At 45.0% G+C, this 16,607-nt stretch overlaps 1 protein-coding gene across 3 annotated transcripts in view; it reads right to left on the reverse strand.

Moving 5' to 3' along the window:
- The window catches only part of LOC138751976 (uncharacterized protein C7orf57-like), an 82,080-nt gene that overhangs the window by 17,832 nt on the left and 47,641 nt on the right, over window positions 1–16,607 (reverse strand). For all 3 annotated transcript variants that reach the window (XM_069915094.1, XM_069915085.1, XM_069915104.1), the window contains exon 7: window positions 1,017–1,144. In XM_069915094.1, the coding sequence (XP_069771195.1) occupies window positions 1,017–1,144 (128 nt within the window). The remainder of the gene's footprint in view (window positions 1–1,016; window positions 1,145–16,607) is intronic.

Below are 16,607 nucleotides of genomic sequence, written 5' to 3' on the forward strand. Positions count from 1 at the left end.
AAAGTATGTGATAGGAAACATTTCAGGTGATTTTTGTGAACGGCAGCCCAAAATCCATCCAAAAGTGTTAAGGAAGCAAAATCTTTGTTATCTGGTGTTATATGTAGACACAAGAGAATTCAGGTACATGTGCTGAAATCAGCTTGGTTTATGTCTTTGGGACAATAATTAACTTTGCTGCACCTTCTTTCTGAAAATTGAATAAAATGAAAATGTTCTTTTTCTGAGCAAAATCACTGTAAAGGACTAAGCTCCTGGAACAGCTTGAAACCAAGCTGATTTCAGCACATGTACCTGAATTCTCTTGTGTTTACATATAACACCAGACAACAAAGATTTTGCTTCCTTAACACTTTTGTGTGTATTTTATGGATTTTGGGTTGCTGATCACAAAAATCACCTGAAATGTTTCCTATCACATACTTTTTAAAAAAAAAATCTCATAGGTTGAAGTATACAAGGCTTTGTCACTGGGTCCGGTGTTAGGTTTTTTTGAGTGATATTAAATGTGGTAATGCCTTCTGCAGCAGATTGTGTGCTTCTACGTCATATATAAAACGATCCAATTTATCTGCTAACAATGGACACCAGACAAAATTTTATGACCTTCTGGGAGATCGACGGTAAACTCTCTTCCTCTCAAAATATTGACAATAGACATTCAACTTCTTACCAAGTCCATTTTCCATTCTATTTTTAACTGACCTCTGGGAAAATCAATTAGCATTATCAAAGGCATGTTTGATCTTTTCCCATCCCACTTTGTGAAGGACGGCCATTTCTCCATTTATCTGTTGCTTTTCACTTTTACTACGATTACACACACCACCACCCCCCCCTCCACCCCAACCTGGTCTGCTTTCCATCCCTTTGTGACTTGACAGCAAGAAAGCTGCAAGCCGTCTGGAATAGGAAGGCTCTTGGCCTTTGCTTATTCTTTTAGAGACAACCAAGTATAAATTGATATCCTATCACAAATTATTCAGGTGCCTGTAGAAATGTCTGGAAATCAGTACCTCTCGGTTCTTTCTCCTTTGGTGGTACCATCTTCTTCCACTCCTTTCGCTGCTGGATCCAGTCATCAGAATACCCATTTGTCATTAATTTGGTGAAATTTATAGGTTCATTTTTTTTTGGTAAAGGCCTAAATAAAAAAAGATAATTATTATTATTATTATATTTCAGGATGTTCCACATTTTAACGCTATTTTATATTGGTTGTGCTTTACTTATAAGCATTTACAGAATTGCAATTCCTGCAATGAATCTCATACGTCATTTAGTACACAATGGGAATTTAGGTTTGGGAACCCCCAACTTTCTATCTATTCTCAAATTACCAAAGGTGCGTGGGGAGGCGAGGTCGTGAGCAGGAGCAGGTAGGAAGATGCATGTTGGATGTAGCCCTGCCTCTGAGGAATAGCAAACTTAATTGTTACTGTTTTGCGTCTCCTTTAACCCACTAAATCCACAAATGTGGATTAGCCACTGCTTCAAACCAAAAATATATACCCAGGCAGTTTTACACACACAATTCCCCCCACCTTATCACCCTGGATCCCTGGAGAATTATAGTGTAGGCCCACTGTACGGTTTAAGCACTAGGACCCCTTCGAGTGCAGATTTGATTATCTTTTTATCACATTAATATCTTTCTTCTTTGGCTTGGCTTCGCGGATGAAGATTTATGGAGGGGGTAAATGTCCACGTCAGCTGCAGGCTCGTTTGTGGCTGACAAGTCCGATGCGGGACATATACATTTAGAAAGAAACTACAAGCAAATGATTCAAGTCAAGATATCTTGTTTCAATTTCACTGGAATAAAAATTATTTCATTAAATATGGATACTTTTGCGAAGCCAAAACAAGGATGTCTTTTATTCTCCAACTCCTTCCCCAGGGTAACAATTGTTAGTGATATATTGCCATCTTTTTCTAAAATATTTTCTTTGAATAATATTTTTAAGAACTGTGGTACGTGTGATTGTAGTATTAGGACTGCTTGAAAAATCTAAACCAGTCATTTTCCACCTTTTTTGAGCTATGGTCCCCTTTGGACTCTACTCAAAGTTTATGGGTCTCCTTCCTTGCAAAGCAGTCATGTTTAGTTGGTTTCTTCCATACTCCCCTACCAACTATACACTTTGCCGCCCCCCCCCCCTTAAATGTGCTGGGGATCCTGGGGGAGGAGTCAGGTCCATATGGATCCCATTGAGAATGGCTGATCTAAATTGTGTTATCAGGAGAGGCCATTAAGTCCATCTCAGCTCATTTGCTTGTCAAAGGGGCAGCAAGAAAACGTAACGGGCTATTGCTTCAGGACCCATTCAATAACAAGTTAGCCACTCTAACGCCTGTAGTTGTAATTTAGTTTATAGATTTGACTACTATAAGAGCCGAGGTCCGAGGGCGTGGCAAGATGGCATAAGGATCAGACGTGCCTTCCAGTCCTCTCCTGACTCTATCTTATTGTTTTGTCTAGAAATGCCCGTTAAAATTCTTTAAAAGTTTAGATCACTTCAGTGCTGTTAATTTAACTCATGATGGTACAATTGGTGGAAAAGAGCAAAAAAAAACGACAACAGATCATCAAAAAACTACATTTTCCAAAAGTTCAAGTTTTGGAGCCTATCTGTAGAAAAGACACCGGGACTCAGCGTGAAATGGATCCCAGGAGAGAGGTACAGTGTTCGGATGCAGAGCTCTATGTTACATCGGTAGAGCCCCCTAAAGAGGGCGCCAAACAGCCTTTAGAACAAAAAGTTACTCAAAGGCATTTGTCAATTGTAGAGGTGGCGCTGCAAACTGCACCTCTTGAGATAGAAGAACCTATACAACTTGATGTACTGGGAGAACTTAATACATTATGGACTGGGGAAATCCCAGTCCTCCAGTCACTGCTGGAGAGGCTGTGGCTGGGGTTTCCACACACAGTCATACTACAAGGAAGGCAACCAGAATGAAGGAAGGAACAGAAGATCCTTTGGTTATGCAGAAGAAGCAGGAATCTGTTGAGCCAAAATCTCTTTCAATTGAAAAGATTCTTGTGAATCTTGAATCTAAATTATCTTATACAATGCAGGGATTATCCAAGATTATGACTGAACTTGGTACTAGGTTTAATACTCTGGTGAAAATACATTCTCAACAGATGGCTGAGTTTGGAGCTTTTAAGCTTGAAGTGAGAGATAAATTTAATTGGTGTGAAGAAGATATAGATGAAATACGGGATCAAGTTTTTGATGTGACCAAAATGGTCGAAGACTTACAAACTCAAAATAAAAATTTGGTGAAAAAGATTGATTATTTGGAAAACCAATCCAGACGGAACAATATAAAGATTATTGGTTTGCCGGAAGATATGGAGGGACCAGTCCCAAGAAAATTTTTTACTGAATGGATTCCGCAGGTGCTGGGTTAAGAACATTTCCCGGAAGGTATAATACTGGAATGTGCTCACAGAGCCTTGCGTAGAAGACCTATTTCAGGTCAAAGTCCAAGACCTGTTTTGGTTCGTTGCTTGAATTATTACGACAGAGAAATAATTTTACGAGTGGCTATTAGAAATGCACAACAGAGAAAATCACCCTTGATGATTCAAAATAATCGAGTTTTCTTCTATGCGGATTTGAGTCAAGAAGTTATGTTCCAACGACGGGAATTCAATCCTGCTAAAGAGTTGTTGTGGAAGAAAGGTTACAAGGCAACCTTTAGATATACAGCTGTTTTGAAGGTTTTTCAAGATGGTTACCAACCAAAGTTCTTTGATTCTCCAAAGGAAGCTATAGCATTTGCTCAAGAGCTGCCAATTACTCAGTTTCAACAGAGACATAGTCCGCCGCGATCTCTAAGGAGACAAGAGATGGAAGAAAAGAGCCGTGCTCCAAGAAGGAATGGTTGTAATGGTGACTCGGCAGTTGGAGCTGATTAAAAGAAGAGTTGTCCTTTTTTTTTCTAATGTTTTTTTTTGATGATGTTAGTTTAAGATGAAGTGAGAGTTGGGGGAGAGAACTGGATAGGCACTATTTCCTGAAAGTCATCTGCTACGTGTGAGTTATCTCACACCCATTTTTTTTGGGAGTTACCGCATTGCGCAGTTTAGACGGGAGGGGGTATTTTTAACCTCCTACCCATTTTTTTTCCTTTTTTTGTACTATTAGATTAAAGAGTGAAGGGTTTTTTTTTTGTTTAAATATAAAAAAAAGCATAAGAAAGTATTTGATTGTTTAAAAAACTAAAAATTGATGTGGTTTTTTTTAATCAGTAGATAAGGAATATCTGGAATTTAAATATGAATGGGATGGATAAGTTTTTTAAAAATTTTTCTAACTTTAAGGTGAAAGGAGTGGTAATTCTGGTGTACATTATTTTGCTATTTTAGTTATAGAACGAAGGGAATAATGGTGAAAGTTTTAAATTGAATTGTACAATTGAATTTTGTTTGTGGTTTATGCTCCATTTGTTCAAGATATAGATTTCGTTGTAGATGTGTTTTTATTATTTGGATATCTGAATTTTAACGTAATGATTGGGGATATTTAAATGTGATATTGGAGCTTTTATTGGATAACTATTCAAGAGTAAAAGGGAAAAATGGTGGAAGAGTACTAAAATTGAATTGTACAATGCTTAATGAGGTTTGAATTTTGTTTTAAGATGGTGGTTTATGTGACTAATATGATGATAGATGTGAAGTTAGTTGAGACTTGAAGGTTTATCTCTATAGAGTTTTTTTTCATCTTTTTTTTCATGCTACAATTTTTTTTAAGAATTGATTATTGTTTAAGAATTTTTGATAGATAATGTTACTAACTTTACTAATTTTTTATATTAAGTTTGAGTTAAATATATGTTTCATCTTAACTCCGTTTGTTAAATATATTCATTTAAGTTTGATTTAAATATGTTTTTTAAGTTTGATATCTTAGTATTAATTACTTTTCTTTTTGTTAGTATTTTAATCGGTTATGTTTTTGGTTTTTTTTGTAAGCGGGTTTTTTTTCTCACATATATTATTAACTTTATTAATTCTTCACTCTTTATTTTGGGGGGGAAAGGGGGGGTTGGACTAATTTGAGTTGGGTTATTAATGTGTAATAATTATTGGGGAGGGTATAGTTTATTTAGATTACTGATACTGTATTGTAATTTTATTATTTTATTCTTAATTTTTTTAATGTAATCCTATATGTTATTCATGTTATAAAATCCTAAATAAAGTTTAAAAAAAGCTGAGGTCCATTTAACATTGTCCCTTGATAACAGAGTTTAGATTTTGCAGGGAGTCCTTTCAGTGCTTTCCAATGGCACAATGAGATTTTCTAATGTTAAGATCGTGTTATATGGCGAGCTCTCCACTGGCCACCGTGACAGAGGTGCACCAAAGAAAAGGTACAAGGACTGCCTAAAGAAATCTCTTGGTGCCTGCCACATTGACCACCGCCAGTGGGCTGATAACGCCTCAAACCGTGCATCTTGGCGCCTCACAGTTTGGCGGGCAGCAACCTCCTTTGAAGAAGACCGCAGAGCCCACCTCACTGACAAAAGGCAAAGGAGGAAAAACCCAACACCCAACCCCAACCAACCAATTTTCCCCTGCAACTGCTGTAACCGTGTCTGCCTGTCCCGCATCGGACTTGTCAGCCACAAACGAGCCTGCAGCTGACGTGGACTTTTTACCCCCTCCATAAATCTTCGTCCGCGAAGCCAAGCCAAAGAAATGTATTCAGAGAAAATATTTTTTTTCTCCACACCACAACCATGTATTATCATAACTGTCTTTCCTTATATGTAGATGTTGAGATGTTTTTACAAGGAGGGGGAGACACAACACTACAAAATCAGGGGTCACACTCTATGTTACACTATCACCATCAGTAAATACACTATGTGTTTACTGAAGGTGGTGGTAAAGCACAGAAAAGGCTGGAAAAAGTCACCATTTGTGGAGAGAGAACCTTTCCTCAGTACCTGCTGAGGGCAGACTTGAAGCGCTTGATCAAGTTGTGACATGGACTAAAGAGATGTGAACATAATGTAGATGGCCATGACACTTCAGAGGTTCCATCTTATGCCAACATTAACCCTTTGGTTGACCTGATGGTCATGCATTATGCATGATACATAACGAGCACTTAAGTAACCAGGAATAAGAAAGACATTATTTTACAAATTCACTCAATAACAGATTTATTAATAATGATGTGCTTATGCATAGAGGTTTGGAAGGCATTAATAAAGTAATAAACTTGAGGTCATAGGACTCACACCAGGCTGCAAGCTGCTGGAGACTGGCTCATGAAAACCAAGGATTGGACCCAGGATTGAAGAGGGTGCTGAGAGCAAGAAGGGCTCCTGAAGGCCCTGGGTGCTGAAGGCTTCCTTGTCATGTCAGAGGTTTGGATCTAGACTACTGAGGCCACATGGTAAAACTGAGGAACAGGAAAGATATGACCACACTCATGGGACTGTATTATAGACCGCCCAATAGTCAGCAAGAATTGGAGGAGCAAATCTGTAGAGAGATAGAGCAGGCAGCTGCAGGTGGTAGTAAAAGATTTCAGCTTTCCACATATTGACTGAAACTCTCATACTGTAAAAGGGCTGGACAGCTTAGAGTTTGTCAAATGTACTCAGTTAAGTTTTCTACATCAATATATAGAGCACACATGTCAGACTCTGGCCCGTGGGCCAAATTTGGCTCGCGATATAATTATATTTGGCCCACAAGATCATATCAAAAATGTATTAGAGGTGGCCCGCTGGCCGCTGCGCCAGTATAGCGCATGCACAGTAACCGCTGTGTCCCAGGGTGAGAGAGAGAGAGAAAAATCCTGGTCCTTGAAAAGTAGTGGTGGGTGGTTTTATAAACACGCTGTCGTATCCCCCCGCCCACCCCCCCCCCACCACAGCGCGGCCTGGCCGTGTCAAGGGAAGCCAAGGCCGCTTCCCAGCGCCCAGAACTCCAGAGGCACAGCGTTTCTTGGAGCTGCAGATGGAGTCGGTGCGCCGGAGGGAAGATTGGGGCTCCCCGCCGGGCGATGGGGGCGCCGGCTGCCAGCCGCCCTGCGCCTTCTGTTAGGTCTGCTTTGTTCATGAATGAGTGAGACAAACACCAGGCTGAGTCGAAATCAGGGTTCTTTGTTCTTTATTACCGGATTGTAACACTTGCGACTAAACATGTTAGTCGGAGAATGCATTCTGCCGTTATCAGCAAAATGGTGATTTTTTATACCCTTGGATACATGCTTAGAACATCATCATATCATTACTTGTCCAATGACTAAAACTGTTGCTATCCTTTCCCTGCTAGCTTCCTGCCTCTCAATCCATCAATGTCTCTCTTATCTTGTAAGTACAAGGATGCATTTACATCTTGTTACAGCCCTGTACAGGGCAGGGTAACTCCTTACACATTCCCATCTCATGATGTTTTACCTTACACTTCCCACCGGACCAGCGGCGGGTGCCTGGAGTACATGTGGAGAGCGAGGCTGGTCGGGCAGGTAGGGTGGAACCCCCCCCCCCCCGCCAATCTTGGGAGTGGCGTGGGCTGGATCGGGATTAGCCGCGCTCACCTGCTCCTCCACTGCTGACCGGGATCCCAGCGCGGTCCTGAGCGCGGAGACTGTCCTGGAAAGGTCCTGGGACACCGGTACGGAAAGAAAAGGGGGTCCGGGAGAAACTTAGCAGGTCAAGGGGGGTCCGGGAGAAACTCAGCAGGTCAAGGGGGGTCAGGCAGAAACTCAGCAGGTCAAAGGGGGATCCGGGAGAAACTCAGCAGGTCAAAGGGGGATCCGGGAGAAACTCAGCAAGTCAAAGGGGGGTCCGAGAGAAACTCAGCAGGTCAAGGGGGAGGGGTCCGGGAGAAACTCAGCAGGTCAAAGGGGGATCCGGGAGAAACTCAGCAGGTCAAGGGGGGTCTGGGAGAAACTCAGCAGGTCAAAGGGGGATCTGGGAGAAACTCAACAGGTCAAAGTGGGGTCCGAGAGAAACTCAGCAGGTCAAGGGGGAGGGGTCTGGGAGAAACTCAGAAGATCAAGGGGAGGGGGTCTGGGAGCAACTCAGCAGGTCAAGGGGGGTCCAGGAGAAACTCAGCAGGTCAAAGGGGGATCCAGAGAAACTCAGCAGGTCAAGGGGGGTCCGGGAGAAACTCAGCAGGTCAAGGGGGGTCCGGGAGAAACTCAGCAGGTCAAGGGGGGTCCGGGAGAAACTCAGCAGGTCAAGGGGGGTCCGGCAGAAACTCAGCAGGTCAAGGGGGGTCCGGCAGAAACTCAGCAGGTCAAGGGGGGTCTGGGAGAAACTCATCAGGTCAAGGGGGGTCTGGCAGAAACTCAGGGGGGGCCTGACCTCGCCAGGACCGTTGCCCACTCCCCCTCCCTGCCGCAGGCCGACCCGCGACTCACGGTGACGGTACCGCTGATCCGCTGAGATGCCGCCCTGCAGCGAGAGCCAATGCCCCTGCACTGTCGTTGTCCAACCCGATCGCCCGCAAACCCCGCCCTCCCGCACACAGGCCTGAGTAAGTATTATGAACTTTAATCTCAGGATAAAACGATCTTCCAATAGTTTCATGTCACAGTGATAAATATATTCCTGGTTAAAAATGGTCCTGCACCTGGATACAAGCTCATTAGGCATAAAACTTGAAAAGTGTGTAAATCAAAGGATATCTGTACCAATGGAAAAAGGGCATGGCAAATAACCCTGCTGGAGTTCATGCCCACAATCAGTCACCCATTTGATTGTTTCAGGAATCATGTTATTCTCCCACATTCTCAATAGCCCTCAGATTTTACTATTCGACAGCACACTAGCAACATTTGACAAATCCTCTAAAGAGAAATATTATTTATTGAATATTTTATTTCTCATTTGTTAATGCTTCTGGAAAGAGTTTATCCAAAACTATTATTAAACATTTATTTTAATAAGAAAAAGTTTAACATTACATATGTTGAAAGAAGAGAAAACATGCAGATGTTGTTGAAAATTTTCAATAAATATTTAGTTCGGCCCTCGACTTAGTCCAAGTTTTTAATTTTGGCCCTCCGTGAATTTCAGTTTGACACCCCTGATAGAGAGGAACCAACTAGAGAGAGTGCAATAGTGGATCTCTTATAAGAGACCGAGATAGGACAGTTGTCAGAAGTATGTGGAGGGGAAAATTTTGAGTCCAGCGATCATAATTCCATTAGTTTCATGTTAATTATGGAAAAGGATAGGTCTGGGCCTCAGGTTGAGCTTCTAAATTGGAGAAAGGCCAATTCTGAGGAAATGAGAAAGGATCTAGAAAGTGTGGATTGAGATGTTGTTTTATGGAAAGGATGAGCTCAATAGGTGGAAGACCATCAAAGGTGACATTTTGAGAGAACAGTTTGTATGTTCCTGTCGGGATTAAAGGCAAAGTAAGCAGGCATAGGGAGCCTTGGTTTTTTGATGGGGAAATTGAGGATCTGGTTCAGAAGAAGAGAGAGGGGTGCAGCAGGTATAGGCAACATGGAGCAAATTAAGTTTTTGAGTTGTATAAAAAATGCAAGAAGAACCTCAAATATAAAGTCAGGAAGGCAAAAAGAAGACATGAGGTTGCTTTGGCAGACAATGTGAAGGAAAAACCTAAAGGGTTTCCACAGGTATATTAAGAGCAAAAGGATAGTCAGAGATAAAATTGGCTCCCTTGAAGATCAGAGTGGTTAGCCATGTATGGAGCCAGAAAAGATGGGAGAGATGTTACATTTTTTTCTATCAGTATTCATTCAAAAAACAGGCACAGAGTCATTGGAAGTAAAGAAAATAAGCAGTGAGGTCATGGAACCTATACAGATTAAAGAGGAGGAAGTGCTTGCTGTCTTAAAGCAAATAAGGGTGGATAAATCACCAGGGACTGACAAGATATTCCCTCGGGCCTTGAGGTAGGCTAGTGTAGAAATTGCAGGGGCTTTAGAGGGAATATTAAAAATGTCCTTAGCCACAGGTGTGGTGCCAGAGGATTGCTTAAAGATGGCTCCAAATGTAATCCTGTAAATTAAAGCCTGGGGAGCCTGATGTTAGTACAGCTACACGATCCTTTATCTGGACATCTAAAATCTAGAAAGCACCAAAATCTTGCAAGTGGGGACTGTGGTCGGGGGAGGTAGTGGAGGGTCCAGCAGCCGGGGGTGACTGCCAGGCGGTTCGGGGGAGACTGCCAGACAGACGAGGGACCGGCAGTTGAGGGAGACTGGCAGGCAGTCGAGGGATCGCAGTTGGGGGAGGCAGTCGAGGAACCAGCGGTCGGGGGTGACATCCGGGCAGCCGGGGGACCGGGCGCTGGGGGGGGGGAGACGGCCCGGCGCTGGGGGGGGGGAGACGGCCCGGCGCTGGGGGGGGAGACCGCCCGGCGCTGGGGGGGGGAGACCGCCCGGCGCTGGGGGGGGGAGACCGCCCGGCGCTGGGGGGGGGAGACCGCCCGGCGCTGGGGGGGGGAGACCGCCCGGCGCTGGGGGGGGGAGACCGCCCGGCGCTCAGGGGAGACCGCCCGGCGCTCAGGGGAGACCGCCCGGCGCTCAGGGGAGACCGCCCGGCGCTCAGGGGAGACCGCCCGGCGCTCAGGGGAGACCGCCCGGCGCTCAGGGGAGACCGCCCGGCGCTCAGGGGAGACCGCCCGGCGCTCAGGGGAGACCGCCCGGCGCTCAGGGGAGACCGCCCGGCGCTCAGGGGAGACCGCCCGGCGCTCAGGGGAGACCGCCCGGCGCTCAGGGGAGACCGCCCGGCGCTCAGGGGAGACCGCCCGGCGCTCAGGGGAGACCGCCCGGCGCTCAGGGGAGACCGCCCGGCGCTCAGGGGAGACCGCCCGGCGCTCAGGGGAGACCGCCCGGCGCTCAGGGGAGACCGCCCGGCGCTCAGGGGAGACCGCCCGGCGCTCAGGGGAGACCGCCCGGCGCTCAGGGGAGACCGCCCGGCGCTCAGGGGAGACCGCCCGGCGCTCAGGGGAGACCGCCCGGCGCTCAGGGGAGACCGCCCGGCGCTCAGGGGAGACCGCCCGGCGCTCAGGGGAGACCGCCCGGCGCTCAGGGGAGACCGCCCGGCGCTCAGGGGAGACCGCCCGGCGCTCAGGGGAGACCGCCCGGCGCTCAGGGGAGACCGCCCGGCGCTCAGGGGAGACCGCCCGGCGCTCAGGGGAGACCGCCCGGCGCTCAGGGGAGACCGCCCGGCGCTCAGGGGAGACCGCCCGGCGCTCAGGGGAGACCGCCCGGCGCTCAGGGGAGACCGCCCGGCGCTCAGGGGAGACCGCCCGGCGCTCAGGGGAGACCGCCCGGCGCTCAGGGGAGACTGCCCGGCGGCCAAGGGACCGCAGTTGGGGGAGGCGGTTGAGGGACCGGCGGTCAGGGGTGACATCTGGGTGGCCGATGGACCGCAGTTGGGGGTAATGTCCGGATGGCCAAGGGACTGTGGTTGGGGATGATGGCTGAGGGAATGCGCCCAGAGGAGACTGCCAGGTGGCTGAGGGACCGGCGGTCATGGGTGTGGTTGGGGAAGGCGGCTGGGCAGCCGTGATGTCCGGACAACTGGAAGGGGATGGGGGTACATATGGCAGCACAATTTGGGTGGGCTTTCTAAAATTTGGAACCCAAGGGTTCTGGATAAAGGATCGTATACTTGTAGGAGATAAGTTATTAGAAGGTATTCTAAGAGATCGGATATACACATTTGGATAGCCAGGGAATGATTATGATAGTCAACATGGCTTTGTGCATGGTAGGTCACGCTTAACCAATCTTATAGGGTTTTTGAAGGTTGTTGCCAGGAATTTTGAAGAAAGGGTATGGATGTTGTCTACATGGACTTTAGTAAGGCCTTTGACATGGTCCCACTTGCAAAGTTAGTCTGAAAGGTTCAGACACTAGTAGTCGTGGATTCGACAATGGTCGGTCAGGAGAGCCAGAGAATAGTTATGGATGATTGATTCTCAGGCTAGAGGCCTGTGACTAGTGGTGTGCCTCAGATCGGAGATGATGATGTGGTAAATTGATCAGCAAGTTTGTAGATGCCACAAAGATTGGAAGCATTGTGTGGACAGTGAGCAAGGTTTTCAAATCTTGCAGAGAGATCTGGACAAGCTGGGAAAATGGGATGAAAAATGGCAGATGGAATTTAATGCAGTAGATGTTGCACTTTGGACAGATGAACCAAGAAAGGACATCCACAGTGAATGGTTGGGCACTGAGGAGTGTGTATGCACAGAGGAATCTGGGAATACAGATACATAATTCCCTGAAAATGGCATCACAGGTGGACAAGGTTGTAAAGAGAGCTTTTGGCATATTAGTCTTCATAAATCAAAGTATTGAGTAAAGGAGTTGGGGTGTTATGGTAAAGTTTTATAAGAAAAATTTGGAGTATTGTGTGCAGCTTTGGTCACCTAACTACAGGAAAGATATCAATGCTGAAAGAGTGCAGAGAAAATTTACTCGGATATTATCCGAACTACAGGAACTGAGTTATGGGAAAAGTTTAAACAGGTTATGACTTTACTCCCCGGAGCGTAGAAGAATGATGGGAGATTTGATCGAGGTATTTAAAATTATGAGGGGGATAAACAGAGTAAATATAGGTCGGCTTTTTTCCACTGAGGGTATGAGAGAAACAAACCAGATGACATGGGTTAAGAGTGAAAGGGGAATAGTTTAGGGGGAACATGAGGGGGAATTTCTTCGCACAGAGAGTGGTGGGAGTGTGGAATGTGATAAAAACCAACTAAATTGTTGGAGCAACTCAGCCGATCTTTCAGCGTCCACAGGAGACAAGTTATATCGCTGACATTTTTGGCCTGAGCCCTTCATCAAGGAATAAACAGAAAGAGAAAAAAAACACTGGAAATCTCAAAATGAAGACTGCTAGCTGGGGGAGGAATCCAGCCCAATAAAAGGTGTTAACTGGACATGATAAGGGGGGAGGTGAGAATTGATTATGTCTGTGCGAAAGGAGACAGAGAAACAGGATAGAACAGGGTGACACAGTTAGCACAACACCTTTACAGCGCCAGCGATCGGGACTGGGATTCAAATCCTGTGCTGTCCATAAGGAGTTTGTACCTTCTCCCCGTGTCAGCATGGGTTTTCCCCAGGGGCTCAAGATTCCTCCCACCATTCAAAATGTACCGGGGTGAAAGTAAATTGGGCATAATTGGGCAGCACAGGGTCGTGGGTCAAAATGGCTTGTTACTGAGCTGTATGCCTAAATTTAGTTGTACTTGAAATTTAGAGCTAGGTGAAGGGACAGGGTGGAGGGGGGTTTAACAAAAGCCAGAGAAGTCGATATTAATGACACCCAGTTGGAGGGTGTCCAGTTGGAAGATGAGGTGTTGTCCAATGATTTGCAGGTGGTCTCATTCTGACCGTGCATGAGGCTATGGACTGGCATGTCAGCAAGGGAATGGGATGGGGAATTGAAATGGGTGACCACTGGGAGATCCACGCTATTGCGGCAGACAGAGCCATGGTGCTCAACAAAGCGATCTCCCAGTCTGTGCCCAGTCTCTCTGATGTAGAGGAGACCACAGCGGGAGCGCCGGATGCAGTAGATGACCCCTGCAGATTCACAAGTGAAATGTTGCATCACTTAGAAGTACTGTTTGAGCCCTGAATGGTGGTGAGGGAGGTGGAGTGGGTGCAAGTGTACCATCTCCTGCCATCGCAGGGGTAGATACCAAGGGGATGAGTGGTGAGGAGGGAGGAGTGGACAAAGGAGTGGTCCCTGTTTAATGAGCTGCCAACTGAAGTGGTGAATGTGGACTCAGTTTTAACATTTAAAAAGAATTTGGACAGGTATTTGGATGGAAAGAGTCTGAACAGGTTGGGGTGCAGGTCAGTGGGACTAATAGTTTGGCACTGTAACAATATTAATATTTGGGGAGAATTTATAAGATTTAGAGTAGGTCACATATATACACACATTTTAAAACATATCTTATTTGAAAGACTGAAGAATTCACATTGCAAGATCTTTTGAAGAACATAAGCACCTTTCACAAGTAGGTGCTAATGTTCATAAAATGGTTGACCATTGTCTTGCTGGAGTCAGGCTGTCTAAGTACCCTTTCTGCAAAATGCTCACAGAAAGTCACTCCTGGATTTTGTTGATCTAACAACAGATGGGAGCAGAAGAAAGAACTCCTGTTGTTTGCTGAAGAAGGTGGGGATTTTGCAAGTGAATCACATGTTTCTCTTGGAAGATTCAGTTGGAGAGAGAGAGAGAGATAGAGGACAAGCTTTCTCAGTCAGTGTGTGTGGGAGACTGAACAGTGCAATCCAGGAAGAACTGATGAAAAGTTCCAAAAGCAGTGGATGGCTGGAAGTGCTATCTGTCTGATGTTTCTCTTGGAATAAGAGGAATGGAACTTGGTGGTAGCTTGAAGAAAGAAGTTACCATCTGGAAAAGCCTGATGGGGCAAGTTTCATCAGCGAGACATTGAGATGACTAATATTTCTCTGCAAACCCTACAAGCACCTTCCTGAGCAGTAAACATTTACTTTTGAGCACCAAAGCCTGGTGAACTTTACACATGTTAAATTCTGTCCACAGTGTAAGAATTGCCTGCAGCCAGACAACTTGGAAGAAGGAGAAGTGAGATTGAACTGTGAACCAAAGAACTTTTCTTGAATTTACACACACATTAAAACACTATGCTTAAAATTAGAAGGGGGTAATTTGGGTTAGTATATAGTTTAAGTATAAAGTTAAAGTTTTATTCTATTTTTACGTTTGAAGTTGATTAAAAATAACTTTTGTTTTGAAGGCCACTTGTCTTAGTGAATGTCTATTGCTGCTGGGTTTTGGGGTCCATTAGGCTCATAACAGCATGGACTAGAAGAGCTGAAGGGCCAGTTTCTGTGCTGTAATATTCTTTGGAGTCTTGCACGGCTGTGGCGATTCTCATTTGCTTCTCTTTTCTTGACTGTAAGGAACACCCGGGAAATGGTCATGCTAATTGTGAAGCTTTGTCAGCCTCTTGGCAGACTAAAGGCAATTTTGGGTAATATTACATTACATTAAAAAAAACTGGAGCAAGTACTATCTTAGCAGTGAGAAGCTTTGAAGGATTTTTCACCACATTATCCTCCAGATCATTGATATATATAGACGACAAACAACAATGATCCCAGCACTGATCCCTGAGGCACACCACTAGTTACAGGCCTCCAGACTGAGAAGCAACCATCCACCACTACTCTCTGACTTCTCCCATCCAGCCATTGTCAAATCCAGTTCACTATTCATTAAGAATATCTAGAATTTGAACCTCCCTGACTGATCTCCCATGTGGGACCTTGTCAAAAGTCTTACTAAAGTCCAAATAGACAACATCCACAGCCTTTCCTTCATCAATCTTCCTGGTCACCTCCTCGAGAAACACTACAAGATTGGTTAAACTTGACCCACTGCACACAAAGCCATGGTGAATATCCCTAATCAGTTTCTGGCTATCCAAATAATTTTGCATCCAATCTCTTAGAACACCTTCCAATAATTTACCTACTACTGACATCCACCTCACTGGCCTAGAATTCCCAGAGTTACTTTTGGAGGCTTTTTTAAACAATGGAACAACTTGAGCTACCCTCTAATCCTCTGGCACAACACCCGTGGCTAAGGATATTTTAAATAGTTCTGCCAGAGCCCCTCTAAGAGATTTGGAACTTTTACAAAGGCACGTAATGTGAGGTTAATCGTTTGCTACATTTAAATATAAAACTGATATGCTTGCGTTAACAAAGGTTGTTAAGGTTCATTACGAATCAAACTCAAAGTTGGTCACAGAGGAGCAAAGGGTTATATTGTGATAAAAATGTAGGTCCATCCAAGCTACAAGGAAGATCTTCCTCACTTCCATTGTACACGTTTTGGGTACAACAGGGTTTGACAGTTACTGGACACGTGACTCCTGGTCAAAGACCCAAGTTCAAATACCAACACAACAACTGGGGAATTTAAATTCCAAAGAAGTGCCAGATTGTTGTGAAAACAAAGTTAGTTCACCATGTTAATCAGGAAGGTGATCTGTCAGTCTTCCCCAGTCTGGCCTGCGTGTGATTCCAGACGGACCCCTCATGGTTTGCTCTTAAAAATTCTTCAAATGGCCTTGCAAGCTACCTAACTTTAATGCTAATAATCTCACCAGGCCCTACATTAGGGTTAGGGCCTACCATTCAATATGATCAGCACTAATTCATACAAGCTCAACTTCTCTTCTGTGCCAGTTCCCCTAACCCTCAATTCCTCAATTGTCTAATATCTATCTATCTACACTTTATATATGTCTGATGATCTGGGCTCCACCAATCTCTGGGACAGATAATTTGAGAGATTCACTACCCTCTGAAAAGGTTTAATCAATTTTTTTTTCCACATTTAAAAAAAATTAGACATACAGCACAATTACAGGCCCTTTCAGTCTACAAGCCCATGCTACACAATTGAGAGGAAACCGGAGCCTCTGGGGAAAACTCTGGGGAAAACTCATGGAGACACAGGGAGAGCATACAAACTCCTTACAGACAGCTTGGGTAACAGTTTTGTGCTAACCACTATGCCAATCCATCTCACTTTAAAACATGGCCCATGATTTT

The sequence above is a fragment of the Narcine bancroftii genome, chromosome 1, assembly GCF_036971445.1.
Source record: "Narcine bancroftii isolate sNarBan1 chromosome 1, sNarBan1.hap1, whole genome shotgun sequence".
NCBI classification, from domain to species: Eukaryota; Metazoa; Chordata; class Chondrichthyes; order Torpediniformes; family Narcinidae; genus Narcine; species Narcine bancroftii.